Source organism: Macadamia integrifolia, chromosome 6 (assembly GCF_013358625.1).
Source record: "Macadamia integrifolia cultivar HAES 741 chromosome 6, SCU_Mint_v3, whole genome shotgun sequence".
Lineage (NCBI taxonomy): Eukaryota > Viridiplantae > Streptophyta > Magnoliopsida > Proteales > Proteaceae > Macadamia > Macadamia integrifolia.
The window spans coordinates 3,043,212-3,061,557 of NC_056562.1; the positions used below are offsets into that span (position 1 = coordinate 3,043,212).

The following is an 18,346-nucleotide window of genomic DNA, read 5'->3' on the forward strand; positions in this document are numbered from 1 at the left end:
ATGGGGTCCTCAAGTTCAAGGATAGACTTTGCATACCAAAGGATGAAGAGATAAGGGAATTAATATTGAAAGAAGCTCACAGTTCACCCTATTCCATCCATCCCGGTAGTACAAAAATGTACAAGGATTTTAAAAGGTCCTATTGGTGGTGTGGCATGAAAACTGACGTAGCCACCCATGTAGCTAGGTGCTTGAATTGACAACAGATCAAAGCAGAAAGGCAAAGGCCACATGGCTTATTACAACCCCTACCTGTACCAGAATGGAAGTGGGAAAACATTACTATGAATTTTGTCACAGGATTGCCGCGTACTCAGAAGGAGAATGACACAATCTGGGTAATTATAGACCGACTGACCAAGGTGGCCCACTTCAACCCTATGAGAATTACTTACTCCATGAAAAAGTTGGCTCAACTGTATGTTGACAATATTATCCGATTACACGGTGTACCGGCAAGCATTGTCTCCGACCGTGATGCCAGATTCACTTCCAACTTCTGGAAATGTCTACAGAAAGCAATGGGGACACAATTGAATTTCAGCACGGCATTCCATCCACAGACAGATGGGCAATCAGAGAGGACTATACAGACCCTAGAGGATATGTTGCAGGCTTGTGTGTTGGATATGAGCTATAGTTGGGATGAGCACTTGCCACTCATAGAGTTCTCTTATAACAATAGCTACCTAGCTACTATAGGCATGGCACCTTATGAAGCCCAGTATGGTAAGAAATGCAGAACACCTTTGTATTGGGATGAAGTTGGAGAAAGGAGGATCCTAGGCCCAGAACTGATCCAAGCCACTTGTGAGAAAGTGGATGTAATCAGGGAGAGAATTAAGGCGGCTCAATCAAGAAAAAAAAGTTATACGGATGTTAGACAGAAACACCTAGAGTTTGAGGTGGGTGATAAAATTTTTCTGAAAGTCTCCCCAATGAGAGGAGTGAAGAGGTTTGGCAAGAAGGGAAAGTTAAGTCCTCGATACATGGGACCTTATGAGATATTGAGTCGAGTCGGAACAGTAGCTTACTAGATCGCTATGCCACTCGAATTACAAGGAGCTCATAATGTATTTTATGTTTTCATGCTTAAGAAGTACGTTTTCGATCCAGCTCATATTTAACACATGTACCCTTGGAACTTGACGCTGATTGGAAGTTTGTACAATAGCCAGAAGAAATTATTGACCAGAGAGACCACATTCTCCGCAATCAGACTATTTCTTATGTACTAGTCAAGTGGAGGAATCACTCCAAACAAGAAGCATCTTGGGAACATGAGGAGGAAATGAAGAAGAAATATCCTCAGTTGTTTGGATCACCAGGTATGTCAAATTTTGGGGACGAAATTTCTTATGAGGAGGGAATGTTATACCCGAACCTTAAAACTTCCTATTTTAATGTTCAGGTCCAACACCGGAGGACACTAGTACCAGTGGGTACTGGGTTGCATCCGCCTTTTGCCGAGGAAGGAAGGGCAATCCCACTTACACCTGCTACCCATGGTTAAGTAATTAGAAGGGATTCCAAACCCGAAGGGAAAGGTCAGTTGAACCTCACACACACTAGAAACCCTGGAGAAGGCCCCACTCAAACGGAGGAGAGATCTCCATACAAAGTGACTAGTTCAACATTCACCGGCTGATGGTCACCGGCGGATGGGGCATCCATCAGTGAACACCATATGGTGAGTGCACAGGCCAGTTTTCGGTTATCTCACCATGGGACCCAAGACCTCACGATCATACACCCCAAACCCATCCATATTGATGGAACAATGTGTTAGGGAGTTGATTAATGTGGCGGGATAGCTCGACGTGGGCCGTTAGTGCCGAATAGCGGAATAACCCGGTATTGGGTAAAAACCCATTAATTCTCCAAACAGGCCTTAGTGGGACTTAAGTGGCTATAAATACCATTCATTTCTTCTCCTACCAAAATAGATAGAAGGAAAAGGAGAAAGAAGAAGAAGAAGAAGGAGAAGGAAAGCAAGGGAGGAAGGAAAGAGGAAGGCTAGGGCTTCATTCTTGAGGTAAGCCCATATGCTCATCTCTCCACACACACACACATAAATATCTCTCTCTCTCCTTCACATGTCACCCTTTATTGGAAGTAATGGAGACCCAACCAAATTCCACTTACCCAACCATAAAGACTACATAATAGGATGATGAAATTAGAGTAAGAGACCTACATTGGCAAGGTTATTCACTCAACCTTAGGTCTAAGAATAAATCCCTATGAAACCCCTAACCAAAACCCTAGGATTTGGGAATTTGAGCAAATCCTCTATGACTTAACATCCTAACCTAATCCTAAGTTGGGAAAAATGAAATTAAACCTATGTATGGTGTGTGAGAGTGATTTCATGAGCCATTAATGACCATTCCATGAGCTCAACCTAAGTCTTCCCCAATTTAGCTTAACCTAGACTTGTGTATTGAGAAAATTGGGTGTATCTTGAAATCCTATGTTGATCCACTCACTAATTTCACTAAATCTAAGCTAAGTAAAGTGTGTGAGGATGCCCTACATGAAAACCAACCCTAAAATCACAAAACCTAATTTGTAACTATACAAAAGAGGGAGAAGAGAGGAATGGAGTTGGGAAATGACACCCCACTGAAAAATACGCATTTCCACCACCACACACAGGGGCCATAGGGCCAATAGGGCTGATCTGGGTAAGAAAACCCCGATTTTAACTTCACCGGCTGATGGTCACTGACCAGTCGGTGAAGGTAGGGACCATCCACCGGTGAAAATATTACAGGATGTGCATTCCTTTTGGATTTGTCCATCCGTGAACTCACCGGCGGATGATCATCCACCGGTGAAAATATTATAGGATGTGCATTCCTTTCGGATTTATCCACCGGTGAACTCACCGACGGATGACCAGCCACTGGTAATCATCTACCGGTGAATCATTTTAAAGCTAAATTTTTATCCTTTTATTGGGGCACGTGTCCTAGTGTCCCACTCCTCTTTGAATAACCGAATAACCTAAAAATATTATGTATCCTAGGAGTGGAATTGAGAAGTGATGGGAGCACGTAACACGAAACCATCAACTATCTACCGCCATCTAGAACACGAGGTGAGTGGATTTTGTGTGTTTTTATGGAATGCTTGCATCATAATGCATATGTGGATGAATTTTATCATTTTTCATATTATTATATTATTCCTTATGTAAAGTGTTGATGTGGTATGAGAAGGTGGATTTTGATTGTGCATGTGCGTGTGTGTGTGTGTGTGATTGGGGTGTAGGGTGGCCAATGGTTGGTGCCGATGGCACTGCATGCTCAGGGTGAGTATACGTGTGCGGGTGTGTGAATGGGGTGCAGGGTGGCTAACGGTTGGTGTCGATGGCACTGCATGCTCAGGGTGAGTGTGTGTGTGTGACTGGGGTGCAGGGTGGCCAATGGTTGGTACCGACGGCACTGCATGCTTAGGGTGTGTGTGAGTGTGTGAGTGTGTTTGAATTGTATTATGACATATTAGAATGCAATGGACTAGGATAACCACCCTGGTGCTATAACCCTTGCCAATAGGGGTTTACGTATTGGCTAATCCTCTCATCCGACGGTCCGTGGTTGGGGATGATTTCTGGTGACTGAGGTGCGAAGATTCCAGCGTCGTGATAGACCCTCGTGAGATGTTTATTTGGTGATGGGTATACCCTACATGCGATGTTGGATTCGATGTAGTGGTATTATGGGAGGGTTATTAATAGGGATTTATCGGGTAACGATGTGGTTCCAGAATCGGTATGCTCCTGACTCGCAACTAGCTAGTATCCCTAGGGACTGATAACGTACATTCATGACTAGGGATAACACCTACGTTGCAGTAGCACTTATACCCCCTTTAGACTTAGAAATTGTTGCTTAGAATTGCTTGATAATAAATGGATCATGTTATTGCACTCATATAATTGTATTCATATTGATGTGGTCGGGCATGATTATTTATACTATTGCATTTTCTTGGATTGTCATGATTGCTTGTGTGTGTTACCCTCACTGGGCTTCGTGGAAGCTCACCCCCCATTGTTGCCCATTTTTAGATGTTGATTCAGGAAATCCTTTAGAAACCGTGATCGAGGTCCTGACTCTCTACGGAGGTGACCTCTGGGATGAGGAGCTGGTTCCGCACGAGGATGGATGCGCGTACGATGATTGTGCATTTGGAGCACGCTGAGGATGGGAGTATCATCTTCTATTTTTGATTCTTTTTGTACTTAACAGATGTAGCCCTATGGGGGCATAACTGTAATTATGATCAATATGTGAAAACATTCTTTTTTTTGTAAATATGGTAAATATCAATAGAAATCACCAGTTGATATATTTTGTTTATATTATAAGTATGTGATTTTAGAATTCATTTCATAATCTTATAAACTTAAAGTACTGCATCGTGGATCCTGGATGGATTGTGGACTCGTGTGTGTGTCCATGTCGCCAGCCTTCAGTTGAGTGGAGGCGGGGTGTGACAGCCATAGATCTACAACTTTTCACTTTCATTGAATTATATCAAAGGATATTTGAAAGGAGCAGTGAATTGGTTCGATTATGGTGTCTTCTATAGTAAATTGGTTTTTATGAAATTATTTGGGTTACTTTATGGAATTAATGGGATTTATGTAAATATTGGCAACGATGTCGAAAAAAATTGTTTTAGAACAGTTTTACAAAACACCATTAATGTTTGAGAATTGTTTTAGAACCAGTTTTGAAATTTGTTCACCAAATGCTCCGCTAAAGACAAAGAATAACCTTTGAAAGAAAAAGATGGTTTTGCTAGAAAACATCGTTCTCAAAGCAACGCATGTAAAATTAGGGTTGTCAATCAATTGGGCTCGGTCAATTTCGATTGGGACTAATCAGGCTTCCCCACTTTAAGACATTGCACCATTACAGGTCTATTTAAGTGTCGGTCCTTATATGTTAGGTATGTCTGCATTTTTAAACAGTCAATTGGGTACAATTATTTAATCGAGCTACCAAATAGTCGTTTTAAATGGACCTTATGTGTTCTTTAAATGGGTCGATGACACATTTATCTTTGAATGAGTTACAATCGGTCTTTAATTGTGTTAAGCATAGTAAACATGCTTTAAAATCTAAACGGACTATAAATGGACCTTAAACATGTTGAGTTGAGCTGAATTGGACTATTAATTGATCAATTCTAACCAAGTGCCCATTTGATAGTACCTTTGCATTTGGAATGACCTATGTAGTAACTATAGTACAAACCTCACAGGCTAGAATTATTATCAAACATGTAGAAGACACGACACGTGTAATATGTTCACATCTCCTTGGCACCACCTCTCACCTCCCTCTTCCACCTTCCATCCATGCACTGTCACTTCACAGAGCCAATAACAACGGACCTAAGAAACCACATATGAGTCTCAGTCTCAGCTCGCTCCTCATCCCCCCTCCAACGGTAAAGAAAGACCCCAAAAGTGAAACCATGCTAACCCACCAGATAAAGCCACCACCCAGGCGCACACTAGCCTCCTCCACCACCATCCATCCATCTCCTCCACCACCTTTTCCTCCTAACAAAGAAGAAGAACAAGACATTCTCTTACTAAAACCAGCTTCTTATTGCGGCCTTCTCTTTCGGAAACTTGGATTTGGGTTTTTGGGTGCTTCTTATGTGTGTCTTCTCTTGCTTATTATCATGATTTTCGCAATTGTTATTGGTGTTGGGTTGGTTTAGTTGTGGGTTGAAGAGCTAATGTTTGTAAAAAGGCCTCTACATTTTGATTACACAAATGCTCACCCCAACGTTGTGTACTTCTTGGGGAGTGATGTGCAAGGGAAGAGGAAAAGGGTTATTCCGGTTGGTCACACATTCAATGTTTCTCTCATGCTTTTGATGCCCGAATCAAATCTTAATAGGCGAATTAGTGTCTTCTAGGTAAAGAACTGATGTGGGTTTTCTGGTTTTTTCTCTTTGATGGTTTTGGTAGTTTAGACATTTAGATTTCTAAGCAATGCTGCTTATTGAAGTCATTTCTTTGAATTCAAATGATATTTTTCTGCTAGTTGAGCAGAGGCCAGAGGGTAATGGGAAATTTTGTTCTCTAAATCATGTATAATTCCATTGGAGAATAATCTCGCAAAATGAGTTTCCCCCTGTTAAAAAAAATTGATGACAGAGTTCAGAACAGAGTTTGAGTTAATACTCCATTGTCGCTCACTAATCAACACTGATTAAGGAGAAATCTTAATTTTCTCCCTTAACTATGAATTAACTATTTTAATTTTCAGTCATTTTCATCATTACCTAGTTGTGGTAATTTCTGTTTAAATTTTATAATCCAGTTATAAATTGTTAGGCTGGTTTTGGCCAAAACAATTGTGAATCTGTTGTTGTTTTCCTCTTGATTTAGTAAAGCAACCATTGGCAAAATATGTGTTGGGGTATAATGTCTTGTATTCCGTCACTTGCATAAGCAGGCTGCTTCCGAATGGTCATTGAGATGCCTGGGCCATGGGGATGCAAGAAATAGTGTTAGTAATCAATTTGAGAGAGGCTATATGGATATTTCAGTAAAATACTTATATAGGGTTTTACTATACATTTGTAGCAATAGTTCTTTCTCTGTAATCAATCCGAAAGAGGCTATATGGATATTTCGGTAAATTACCTATATAGGGTTTCACTATACATTTATAGCAGTGGTTCTTTCTCTATAATAAATATGATAGAAACTATATGGATATTTCGATAAATTACCTATATAAGGTTTCACTATACATTTGTAGCAACGATTCTTTCTCTATAATCAATCTGAGAGAGGTGTGAAGATGCGTGGCTGTCACCCTATTATACATTTGTAGCAACAGTTCTTTCTCTATAATCAATCTGAGAGAGGTGTGAGGATGAGCGGCTATAAATGTTAAGTTTGCCTCGAATTCTTGACCTATTTTGAAGATTGACCTGATCCGACATATTCTGGTGGTGACTCAAATGGAAGGTTTTCTGATATCTGTGATGGAAGCAGAGGGGTTGGGCCGATAGGCCCAAGCCGACCCAACCCCTAAGCCCAGCATTGATATAGTATGGGGGTGCAGGGGCATAGCCCCGGCGGTATGCTTCAACCCAATCGACTGCAACCTAATAGATCGACCCGCAACTTGGAGTATATAATGTTATGTTGTCTTGTTGAGAAAGTCATTATATTTTGGGGGTTTTTTTGAGTTAGGGTTTTAGGGTGAGTTTTCTCGCCGCTGCTTGGGTGTAATCTCTCTTCTGCATAGTGAAACATCTTCTTCTTCGCCCGAGGACGTAGCACACCACCCTGGTGTGTGAACCTCATTAAATCTCTATATTGTGTAGATCTTTTATCTATTTATTTTCGTATTTCTTTGATGTTTGATCTAACAAACTGGTATTAGAGCTTTGGGTTACTTCGATCCATGTGTTCTTCAATGAAGTACGATATTGATAGGTTCGACGATAGCATCATTTTTTGTCTATGACAGGTTCAAATGATGGTTGTTCTTACAGGGTTTGAAGAAAACTCTATATGGGAAGGCAAAGAAACTTACAACTATGTCCGATGATGATTGAAATGATTTGAATGATAAAGCCCTTTCAGCTATTCAGTTGTGTCTTTCGAATGATGTTCTACAAGAAGTTTTATCAGAGAAAATAGTTGCAGAGTTATGGGTGAAGTTAGAGAATTTCTACCTTACCAAATCCCTCACCAATAGGTTGAGATTGAAGCAATAATTGTATACCCTTCATATGGGTGAAGGTACTTCTATTAAATCCCACATATCTGAGTTTAATTCTATTGTTACTGATTTGAAAATGATATATGTTAAAATAGACGATGAAGATTTGGTCCTATTATTGTTATGTTCTCTGCCTCCATCTTATAAGCATTTTAGGGATACTATGATTTATGGTAGAGAGACAATATCTGTTGAGGATGTCAAAGCGAATCTGCAAAACAAGTAGAAGATTGATGATGAGTTGACGTCTACCAATAAATCTGATGATGTTAGTTTGGTAGCTAGAGGGAGAAAAAATGAAAGGGGTTCAGATGGTGACAAAAAGAAGGATAAATCAAAATCTAAGCATAAGAATTTGACATGCAATTACTGTAAAAAAAATGAGCATAATAAATCTGAATTCTATAAGCTTTTAAATAAGCAAAAAGCACATGGTGGTGCCCAAAATCAACAGAAAAGAGATGATTCTACAGAAGCTAGTATTGCTGAAGATGAGAGTGAGTCTGATACGCTTTTGGTGACTGATGACAGAGTCAGATCACAAGATGAATCGATTATTGACTCTAGTTGTTCCTACCATATGTGTCTCAATCGTGAATGGTTCTCCATATACGAATTAGTTCGAGGTGGAGTTGTGTTAATGGAAAATAATGCTTCTTGTAAGACTATTGGAATGAGAATAATCAATATCAAGATGTATGATGGCATTGTTAGAACTTTGTCTCATGTCAGGCATGTCCCTGATTTGAAGAAGAATTTCATCAGTTTAGACACTCTTGATTCAAATGGGTGCAAGTATACAATTGAAGGTGGAGTTATGAAGATCAGCAAGGGTGTTTTCTTGTTGATGAAAAGAATCAAGGTTGGCAGTTTGTATGTATTGCAGGGTACTACAGTCGCTGATTTTGTTACAGCAGTTTCATCATCTATGTTTGAATCAGATGTCACAAATTTATGACACATAAGGTTAGGCCATATGAGTGAAAGAGGGATGGCATCATTAAGTAAAAAGGGCTTATTGTGTGGTCAGAGTACAGGAGCAATGGAGTTCTATAAGCATTGTGTGTTTAGGAAGTAGAAGAGAGTCAGTTTCAATACTGCTATTCACATGACCAAGGAAACTTTAGATTACATTCATTTAGACCTATGGGGACCCTCTAGGGTTGCTTCAAAGGGGGCTAGTGCAAGGTACTTGCTTACTTTCGTTGATGATTTCTCTCAGAAGGTTTGGGTCTATTTTTTGAAGCACAAAAATGAAGTATTTATCACTTTCAAATAGTGAAAGAATTTTCTTGAGACGCAAATTGGGAAAAAAATTAAGAGGTTGAGAATCGATAATAGTCTAGAGTTCTGTGAAGGTGACTTTAATGAGTTTTACAAAAATGAAGGTATTGCAAGACACCACATAGTTGTTAAAACACCCCAGCAGAATGGAATGGCAGAGGGTAAGAATAGAACCTTGTTAGAACAGGCAATGTGTATGTTATCAAATGCAGGATTGGACAAGGAGTTCTAGGCAGAAGTAATTAACACAGTAACCCTATTGGTAAATCGATCTCCTTGCACTGCTATTGAGTGCAAGACTCCAAAAGAAATTTGATCACATAAGCCTGTAAACTACTGTAATTTAAAAGTATTTGGATGTCCTACTTATGCATATGTGACTGAAGGGAAGTTGGAACCTAGGGCCAAGAAATGTATTTTTCTTGGGTATGGATATGGAGTGAAGGGATACAGGTTGTGGTGTCCTGATCCAAAGTCACCAAAATTTCTTATTAGCAGAGATGTTGCTTTTGATGAATCTGCTATGTTGCATCCTAGGAAAGAAGCTCATGTTAATTATGATGGAGGTCAAGAAAAATCTAGAGAGAAAGTGAAGTTTGAAATCGGTAGTTTATCTTCAAACAAAGCACAATCTACTTCAGTTTAGCTACCTATTTTTACTGAAGGAGATGATGCTCAAGAGAATCAAGAAGAAGCGTGGTACAATATTGCTAAGGATAGACCAAGGAGAAATATTAGACAACCACAAAAGTATAGGCATATTGAATTTGTTGCTTATGCATTGTTTGTTGCAGATACAATTGAAAATAGTGAGCCTGCAACATATTCTCAAGCTATTACTTCAATTGATTCTAAAAATTGGTTGATTGTCATGAATGAGGAGATGGAATCTTTTCATAAATATCAGACTTGGGAGCTTGTCAAGTCGAGAATAGGGAAGAAAATTGTTGGCTGCAAATGGGTCTTCAAGAAGAAGAAATCTACCTCAGGTGTTGAAGATGCTAGGTACAAGGCACGTTTGGTTGCAAAGAAATATAGTCATGTACAAGGAATTGATTTTAATGATGTTTTCTCACCTGTTGTTAAGCATAGTTCTATTCGTGTCCTACTTGCTCTAGTTGCTATGCATGATTTGAAGCTGGTGCAACTTGATATGGAAACAACATTATTGCATAGTGAACTAGAAGAACAGATTTATATGCATCAACCTGAAGGATTTGTTATTGAAGGTAAGGAGGACCATGTATGCTTATTGAAGAATTCCCTATATGGTTTGAAACAGTCTCCTAGACAATGGTATAAAAGGTTTGATTCGGTTATAGCTAGTTTTGGATATTGCAGGTGTCAATATGATTGTTGTGTTTATTTCAAAAAGCTCTTTGATGGGTCATTCATATATTTGCTGCGTTTTGTTGATGATATGTTGATTGCAGCAAAAGATTGGAATGAGGTCAACAGGTTGAAGGAACAATGAAGTTCTGAATTTGAGATGAAAGATTTGGGGGCAGTAAGGAAGATCCTTGGTTTGGAGATCAGGAGGGATAGAAAAGCAGGGAAGCTGTGGCTATCTTAACAGAAGTACACTGAAAAGGTACTGAATCATTTTGGCCTGAAAGATGCCAAACTTGTAACTACTCATCTTGCATCTTATTTTAGACTTTCAGTTGCTCTATCACCTAAGACAGATGAAGAGGTGGAATACATGTCATGGGTTCCATACTCTTGTGCAATTGGCTCTGTTATGTATGCTATGGTATGCACTCATTCTGACATTTCACAAGCTGTCAGTGTGGTGAGTAGATATTGGTTATATCCAGGTAAAACTCATTGGGAAATAGTGAAGTGGATACTTAGGTACTAGAAAGGGACCTCTGGTGTTTGTTTGGAGTTTGGGAGGAATGGTGATAGTTTATCTAGTTATGTTGATTCAGATTATGCAGGTGATCTTAACAAGAGGAGGTCACTCACAAGCTATGTATTTACTCTTGGAGGAAGCACGGTTAGTTGGAAAGCTACTTTACAGGCTACAGTTGCATTATCTACTACTGAGTCAGAGTATATGGCAGTGACTAAGGTAATTAAAAAAGTTATTTGGCTTAGAGGTTTATTGGGAGAACTCAGCATGGATCATAGGGTGACTGTTGTCCATTGTGATAGCCAGAGTGCTATTCACTTGACTAAAGATCCGATGTATTATGAGAGGACGAAGCACATTGATGTTTGGTATCATTCATCAAAGAGATAATTGCTCAAGACAATGTTCAAGTGTTGAAGATTGGTACTAAAGACAATTCAACTGATATGTTGACTAAGCCTTTGTGTGTTGGTAAGTTCGAGCATTGTTTGAACCTACTTGATGTTTGCCGTGTTTGAGTTCATCCCTTTGGAGGGCTATTGGAAAAGATGAAGATTTTAGCTATTTGTTTGTTTGTTGGATGAGAATTCAAGCCAAGGTGGAGATTTGTTAAGTTTGCCTCGAATTCTTGACTCATTTTGAAGATTGACCTGATCCGACATATTTTGGTGGTGACCCGAATGAAAATTTTTCTGAGATCTATGATGGAAGCAGAGGGGTTGGGCCAATAGGCCCAAGCACAGAGCCCAGCACTGATCTCGTATGGGGGTGTAGACCCTGCGGTATGGTTCAACTGGATCGACTGTGACCCGATGGGTCGACCTGTGACTTGGAGTATATAATGTACTGTTGTCTTGTTGAGAAAGTCATTGTATTTTGGGGTTTTTTTCGAGCTAGGGTTTTAGGGCTAGTTTTCTCGCCGATGCTTGGGTGTAATCTCTCTTCTGCATAGTAAAACATCTTCTTCTTTGCCCAAGGACGTAGCACACCACCCTGGTATGTGAACCTCGTTAAATCTCTGTGTCGTGCAGATCTTTTGTCTATTTATTTTTGTATTTCTTTGGTGTTTGATCTAACAGTAAACCTATTCTCTATTGATAGTAAAGTAGATCGCATCTCACCGTGGAAGTAGGAAATCTTGTTGAACCACGTGAATTGTTATGTGCATTGTGTGATTGTTTGTTTATAATTTCCATTCCTTTCTGCATCATTATAGGTTTCATTTTCTACAATATGAACTTCCCTCTCTTTTAGAACAATGTAATTTATCCATCACCTTATCAGTTGACTGCAGAGGTCATATCAACTACTGGAGAGATAATAGCAAAATCCAGCCAACCCTACATGCTCTACTTTAGAAGCCTCCCAATTCGACTACTGTGTACATTTGTTCTGGGCATCCCCCTATTATGGAGGATAATAACGGAGACCCAGAGGATCACAGTAGGATTACTGATGCACAAGGAAGGAAAGCTTCAGACAGAGACAATAAGGATAACATTAATACCAAGGGCTGGGACTACTGATCCTCCAGAACTATAGACAGCTGAGATTGTATTGAACTCTTAGCTTCCTAAGAGAAACGAACTGGTCCACAATTGGAAATTTACATTTTATGTGTGGGTTTCCTTTCATGTATACATATTACTTATTATAATTCTTGTTTGTTGCTTTAAACCATTTGTGTTTCCAAAGATGTTGCCAACTAGAGTTAGTGACCTGATTCAAAGAAACCAGACTCTGGAAGTAGAGAAGGATCCACAACCTAAATTTGGAGGAGATGGAGAGACCTCTGACATATCAAGGAAATGGCAGTGGAGGAGCAGGAGTCATCGGCCAATATTTCCACATGGAGTGGTTTCCCCAGATGTTGTTGGGTCCTCAACATCAAGTACTACTGTTAACATAACAGACATGAGTGAGGTTATTGATGATTCTGGAAATCTGTTAGTTAAAATGGAAACAGCAAAATAACATTGTTCGGTACGGGCATGTTTTAAATGGATCAAAACGTGAACAGGACGATCAAAAATATGGTCAAATACGGTAAAAAGGGGAAAAAAAAAAAAACGGACGATACGTGCTTTAAACGTTTATATTTAAATAATACGGTGTCAAAAAAAGGGCAATATATAGACATAAATTGACATAATAACTCTCTAAATACCTGGATAACAATCAAAATAAATATAGATAATATTCATATTTCAATCCAAATTCTAAACCTATTATATCATGAAATAACATTGAAAATATATCCATCCAAAGATTAATATAAGATCCAAAATACACCATTCAAATATCCAAAATACATCATTCAAATATCCAAATTCATCATCCAAATTACATAATCCAAAATGTATCATCCAAATTACATCATCCCATTTCATTAAAAAGAAAACACAAATGTATCATAATATAGAATTAGGTTGATTATGAATAGGTTCAACATGTCTCTTCAAGTCTCTCTGTCTCCAACTCAATGTTTACATCAGGCAAGTCACCAAGTTTCTCTAGGTCAATAGGTTTTGTATCCTGAATTGCTCGGTTTTCATACTTCTCCTTCATCAAAGAATTCATTCTAATGTATACCAAATCTTCTAACATTTCTAGAGTTAATCTGTTCCTCTTCTTTGTTTGTGCTGCGTCCCAAGCACTCCAATTCCTCTCACAAGGAGAGGAACTACAAGGTTTGCTTAAGATTCTACAAGCAACCTTTTGAACCACTGGAAGATAACCACTCATATATTCCCACCAAATCCCTACAAATTAACACAAGTAAACACATATAAAGATGATTTACAAATAGAAATATAAACTTAATTAACTATCAGACTTACTTGGATGGTTAGTTTTCATTAAAGACTTTCCTGTGATATTGAACAAATTTGGGTTCCTCATTCGATACTCAACCATTTCTGCAGTGAATTGCTCACGATCTTCTAGAGGAACCATGGTTGCCACAATATATTCTTGAGCTTGCACAACTGTACTTGTCTCAATAAAAATTCCACCATCAAACAAATTATTAGGATTTAAAGCTGCATCAAGCACATGAATAGGATGAATTATATTCTTTTCCACCCTTGTATCAAAAAATCCAATATGGTAAAGTTCTTTACTCCATCACTCTCCTTTAACTTCCTTAATTTTTCTTTTGCCCTAACAGTTGCTTCATACAAGTAACATGCAGTGGTACCATCTGAATCAACAAGGCGAAGAATCCTAATGAGAGGATCCATAAAAGCAATAACCTCCTTTGCCTCGCCCCAGAATATATTAGATTGAATTATTCTGACAGTCTTTAATGCTATTTCAACTCTATTGCAATGGAAGCCTCTCAATTCAGATGATGTAACCAATAGCCTTAACTCATTCTCAACTACAATAAGAGATTGGAGCATTAAAAAATTAGTAGCAAACCTTGTCTTGCAAGGCGGCTTAATCTCTTTGTCATTTGTGAATTCCCTCATTAAGGCTATAACAGTTGTGTGCCTGTGCATATAATCCACTACATGTTTACCATCATCAATAATTTTCCTCACCCATCTAATATGCTTATGGATATCCTTTAAAAGCAAATTAATCCCATGTGCAGCACAATTTGTCTGATACATGTGAGACCATTTTCCAATCAACGTATCACCATAACAATTATAGTTAGCACCATTATCTGAAACAAATTGCACAACATGTTGTGGTCCAAGCATTTCAATAACATCAGATATTTCTCTAAAAAGATATCCAGCAGTAATACTATTTGAACTACATTCAATACACTTCAGGAATACAGCCCCACCAGGAGAATAAGCTATCACATTGACCTAAGACCTCTTCTTTAGGTCAGTCCAAGAATCAGACATTATTGTGCAACATATGCCAACCCATGTTGACTTTATGTTGCTCACATATTCCATGATCTCTACCTTAGCTTCAGGAATCAAATGGGTACAAAGAGTAGAGTGACTAGGAATAACAAAACCCTGACCATAGGCACAAGCGCCTTTCATCATTTGAATAAAAGATTCTGTCTAAATAACATTGAAAGAAATGTTATTCTTAACAAAAAATTCTCCTATCATCTTTTCTAATGACTTCTTGTCTTGTTTAGCAGCCAACTCTACCATTATGGTTTGATGAATGCTCCTATCATGAGAATTTGTGGAACCAATTTCACTTTCTAGGGTCTCATTCGTCCTTTTCTTTTTAGATGTACTCAAATTCATTTCTGCACTGGCTTCAACTTGAACATGGTCAGGGACTTTAGTGCAAATTCGAACATCATGGCCAGTCAAGCAAGCCAAATGAACCTTCACTCAAGTAACACTACCAGAGTAGTCAAGTTCATAATAATTGCATTTAAAACAGCTCGGCCCAAGTTGTTATACATGTTCCCAAAACTTATCCTTTTTTCTAACCATTTTTCAATAATATCAAGTACCTACATAATATGCAATCAAATATTTATTCAAATTTAACATATATGATGAGTACATATGAGAATTGAGAATAAAGAATTAACAATTAACAATCAAATATTTATTCAGATTTTAACATACATCTTCACAACAAATCCATGCCTAAAGAGTAATTCCCAAACACCTAATGTAGCATAAAATATTACTCGGATTATGTATAGGGGCAGGAATAGTTCCCTGAGTAAAAAATCAGTAGTTCCCTTAAGTAATCCAAAAAAGAATTCAACACAAGCTAGCATAGAATAAAACAACTTCTTTTCATAATCCATTGTACATCAATGTTGCAGTATTGGAATCGTTGTGTCATCTTCTTTGAATTCATAATAAGAAAGTTGGAGTATATTTTGTATACTAAATTGTGGAACAAAGTGATTCTAATTTACCAAACAATTTCTGCAACTGAACATAGAGAACCCTTTTCTCCTATGTAACCCAGAAAAAAATAAAAAGAAGAAAGGAAAAGAGTAAAGTTAGAACAGTACTATTTCTATATAAGGAACGGTTGGTAAATTCTGTGTGTAAAGGGCACAGTTTATGATTTTTAGACGGAGTTATAATAATATACAAACAAAAAGCTTTAAAATTCAGTTGGCTAAATAGAACAAGGAAAGACAGGGAGTTTCTCTATTCATGACTTGGTCATCTCTCTGCAACAAACTTGGTCTTCCATCTATCATAATTAACAGAAAAGCCTAAACACATCAAATTTCAGACCCTTCCCTTACTACTTGTTGGAGATCTCTTAAATTAGTTAAAAGTTGACTAATTAGGAAATTGGACAAAGAATTCGGACAGGCAAAAAATCGGAAGGTGGACTATCTTTATGGCATGGAAGGAAAACAAGCAAATAATTTAGTAATCACTAATGATAATGTGAGTACAGACATTTTGATGCTTAACTCAATAAAATTAATGTATTATTCCAGCGGAGTTTAAGATTGTACAGTTGTCCAAATATGCCTTGATGCTATGGTGATTTACTTAAGCCAATCAAACTTCCATTTGAGCAAGCGTTTAAGATTCTTATACCAGAGTTATGCTTAGTTAAAGCACAATAACTTAAAAGTTTAAAGATTGACAGGTAAAAAGTCCAAGCAGTTTGAACCAATGCTGAAATTTGACTGGGATACATGAAAGTGTTTTCCTAGTCCTCAAATTCTTACTTTTAGAAAAAAATCCTTCAAATTTGCTGCTAACAATGTGGACTATTTGTGCCCACACCCCTAAAAATTTTAAGATATTTTCAAATATCTAATCTTCTAATATTGGTTCGTACATATATCAAATTATGTTTCTCCATTTGATGTGAAATCCATTTATTCTGTTCTGTCACTAGGAGGATAACTATTGCTCATATTCACGGTTCTCTTGGGTATGTTTTCTGGCAGATATGTAGCAGTTGGGAATGAGCCTTTCCTTGTATCGTATAACAACTCATTTAACCAGATCAAAAAATAAAGAAATCAAAAGGAAAAAAATCAAAAACCTCTTTCCGCAAAAGCAGTTGGTCCACTTGGTCGTCTGTCGTCCACCGTAGTGAGGTAGATTCTGGACTATTGGGAGAGAAGACAGGGGTGAAGTCGAGTCCAGTACTCCAGTGTTTGCGCTCATCGTCCGTCGTTTGTCATCCGTCGTCGTCGTGGATCATAGACTCTGATGTTCCAGTCATCCGTCATTGGGAGAGAAGAAGAGAGGAAGTGAGAGAATAGTTCGGAAAGTTAGGGTTTGAACTTTGAAATGAAAGTTTGGGAATGGGTTGAATGGCCGAATGGGGTGAAGAACTGTGAAGTGAAAGTTTTAATTATTTTTTTAATATCCGTTTTTTTACTATTAAAAAAAGGGATACCCGTTTACAATGCTTTTAAAACTTCAAATATCCCCGTCCCCGTTTTTTACCTACTTTATGTGGACAGTTCGGCAAACGGCGTTTAAAACGTCAAAAAAACGGTTCGACGTTTTAAACGCGTTTTAAACTAACAATGTTCTGGAGGCTTCACTGATTCGGAATCTGTATGTCTTGGTGGTTAATCAAATTGGTTGAGCATTTGCAGCTTTGTTAACTCTGAAGTTTGTTAAATGTAGAATAGTTATGGTTGTTCACTTAGATGTTACTTTGTCTTCAGCTATCCTATTTATCTGTTCCAACAAGAGGATTTATTAGGCTGGGTGATCCTCTTTTCTGGCTATTGTTATTGCTGTACTAATCTAATTGTGTTCAGGTGAAAAAACAAGTCCAGCTATACACTTCTTGCAGCCAGTAGGCTATTTGTGCTTGCAGATCAAAGGGAAATAGAAGTTTTGGAGAGAATATTACAGAGTTTACTGCTAAAATGGTATGGTCTACCACTGAATTTTCATGTCTTCTAGAACTTGAAGACAATTATCCTGTTTAAACATGGAATATAGACCAATTAGCTCAATTACAAATCGATAATAGGCTGACCGAATATAATCTTGTTCATGCCAAACCTATGAAATCCAATTAATTAGATGAGGCAATAACGGTTGAGGGTCAAATTGGTGAGAAAAAAAGATTCTTCAACAACCTACACAACACTTAATCAAGCAGATTCATAGTTGGATCTCTATAGAGAGCTTCTTGTTATTCCCACAAGAACAATCCATATATAGACAATCAATATCTCAACCTTTATAGTTCACAGCAAGGCCATACTGTGGATGTCAATTGGGTAAACATCCAAGGGAGATTGAGCGTTGTAAGTCCTCCTTGCTATGATCAAATTTGCAGCTTCGGTCGGATGAAAAGCATCCCAGTACAAATACTCACTCCTGTTTGCACATGGAATTTGATGAGGAAGACATGTAATTATCCCATTGTTGCGCCCCAACCCACAGCATGCAGTGGTTGAGAACCTAAATCCTATAATCAACAAACCAAAATATATCATTTAATAGCCATTGAAAGATCTGAATGTCTTCACCATCATATTAAAAAA

At 38.1% G+C, this 18,346-nt stretch overlaps 3 protein-coding genes across 3 annotated transcripts in view; all 3 read right to left on the reverse strand.

Moving 5' to 3' along the window:
• Nucleotides 1-13,297: 13,297 nt before the first annotated feature.
• LOC122081134 lies at nt 13,298-17,053 on the reverse strand. Its single transcript, XM_042648121.1, has 2 exons — nt 13,752-17,053; nt 13,298-13,673 (listed from the first exon to the last, which is right to left on the reverse strand). The coding sequence occupies exons 1-2, from the start codon at nt 13,864-13,866 to the stop codon at nt 13,357-13,359; spliced, it is 432 nt and encodes a 143-aa protein (XP_042504055.1). The 5' UTR covers nt 13,867-17,053; the 3' UTR covers nt 13,298-13,356.
• LOC122081649 lies at nt 13,980-15,137 on the reverse strand. The gene is made up of 3 exons (XM_042648837.1): nt 15,036-15,137; nt 14,796-14,942; nt 13,980-14,690 (listed from the first exon to the last, which is right to left on the reverse strand). Exons 1-3 carry the CDS (start codon nt 15,135-15,137, stop codon nt 13,980-13,982), a joined length of 960 nt encoding a protein of 319 aa, XP_042504771.1.
• Nucleotides 17,054-17,785: 732 nt separating the features above from the next.
• The window catches only part of LOC122081133 (GDSL esterase/lipase At5g45670-like), a 3,860-nt gene continuing 3,299 nt past the window's right edge, over nt 17,786-18,346 (reverse strand). Inside the window, exon 5 of the mRNA XM_042648119.1 lies at nt 17,786-18,270. Within this exon, the coding sequence (XP_042504053.1) occupies nt 18,047-18,270 (224 nt within the window). The 3' untranslated portion in view covers nt 17,786-18,046. The remainder of the gene's footprint in view (nt 18,271-18,346) is intronic.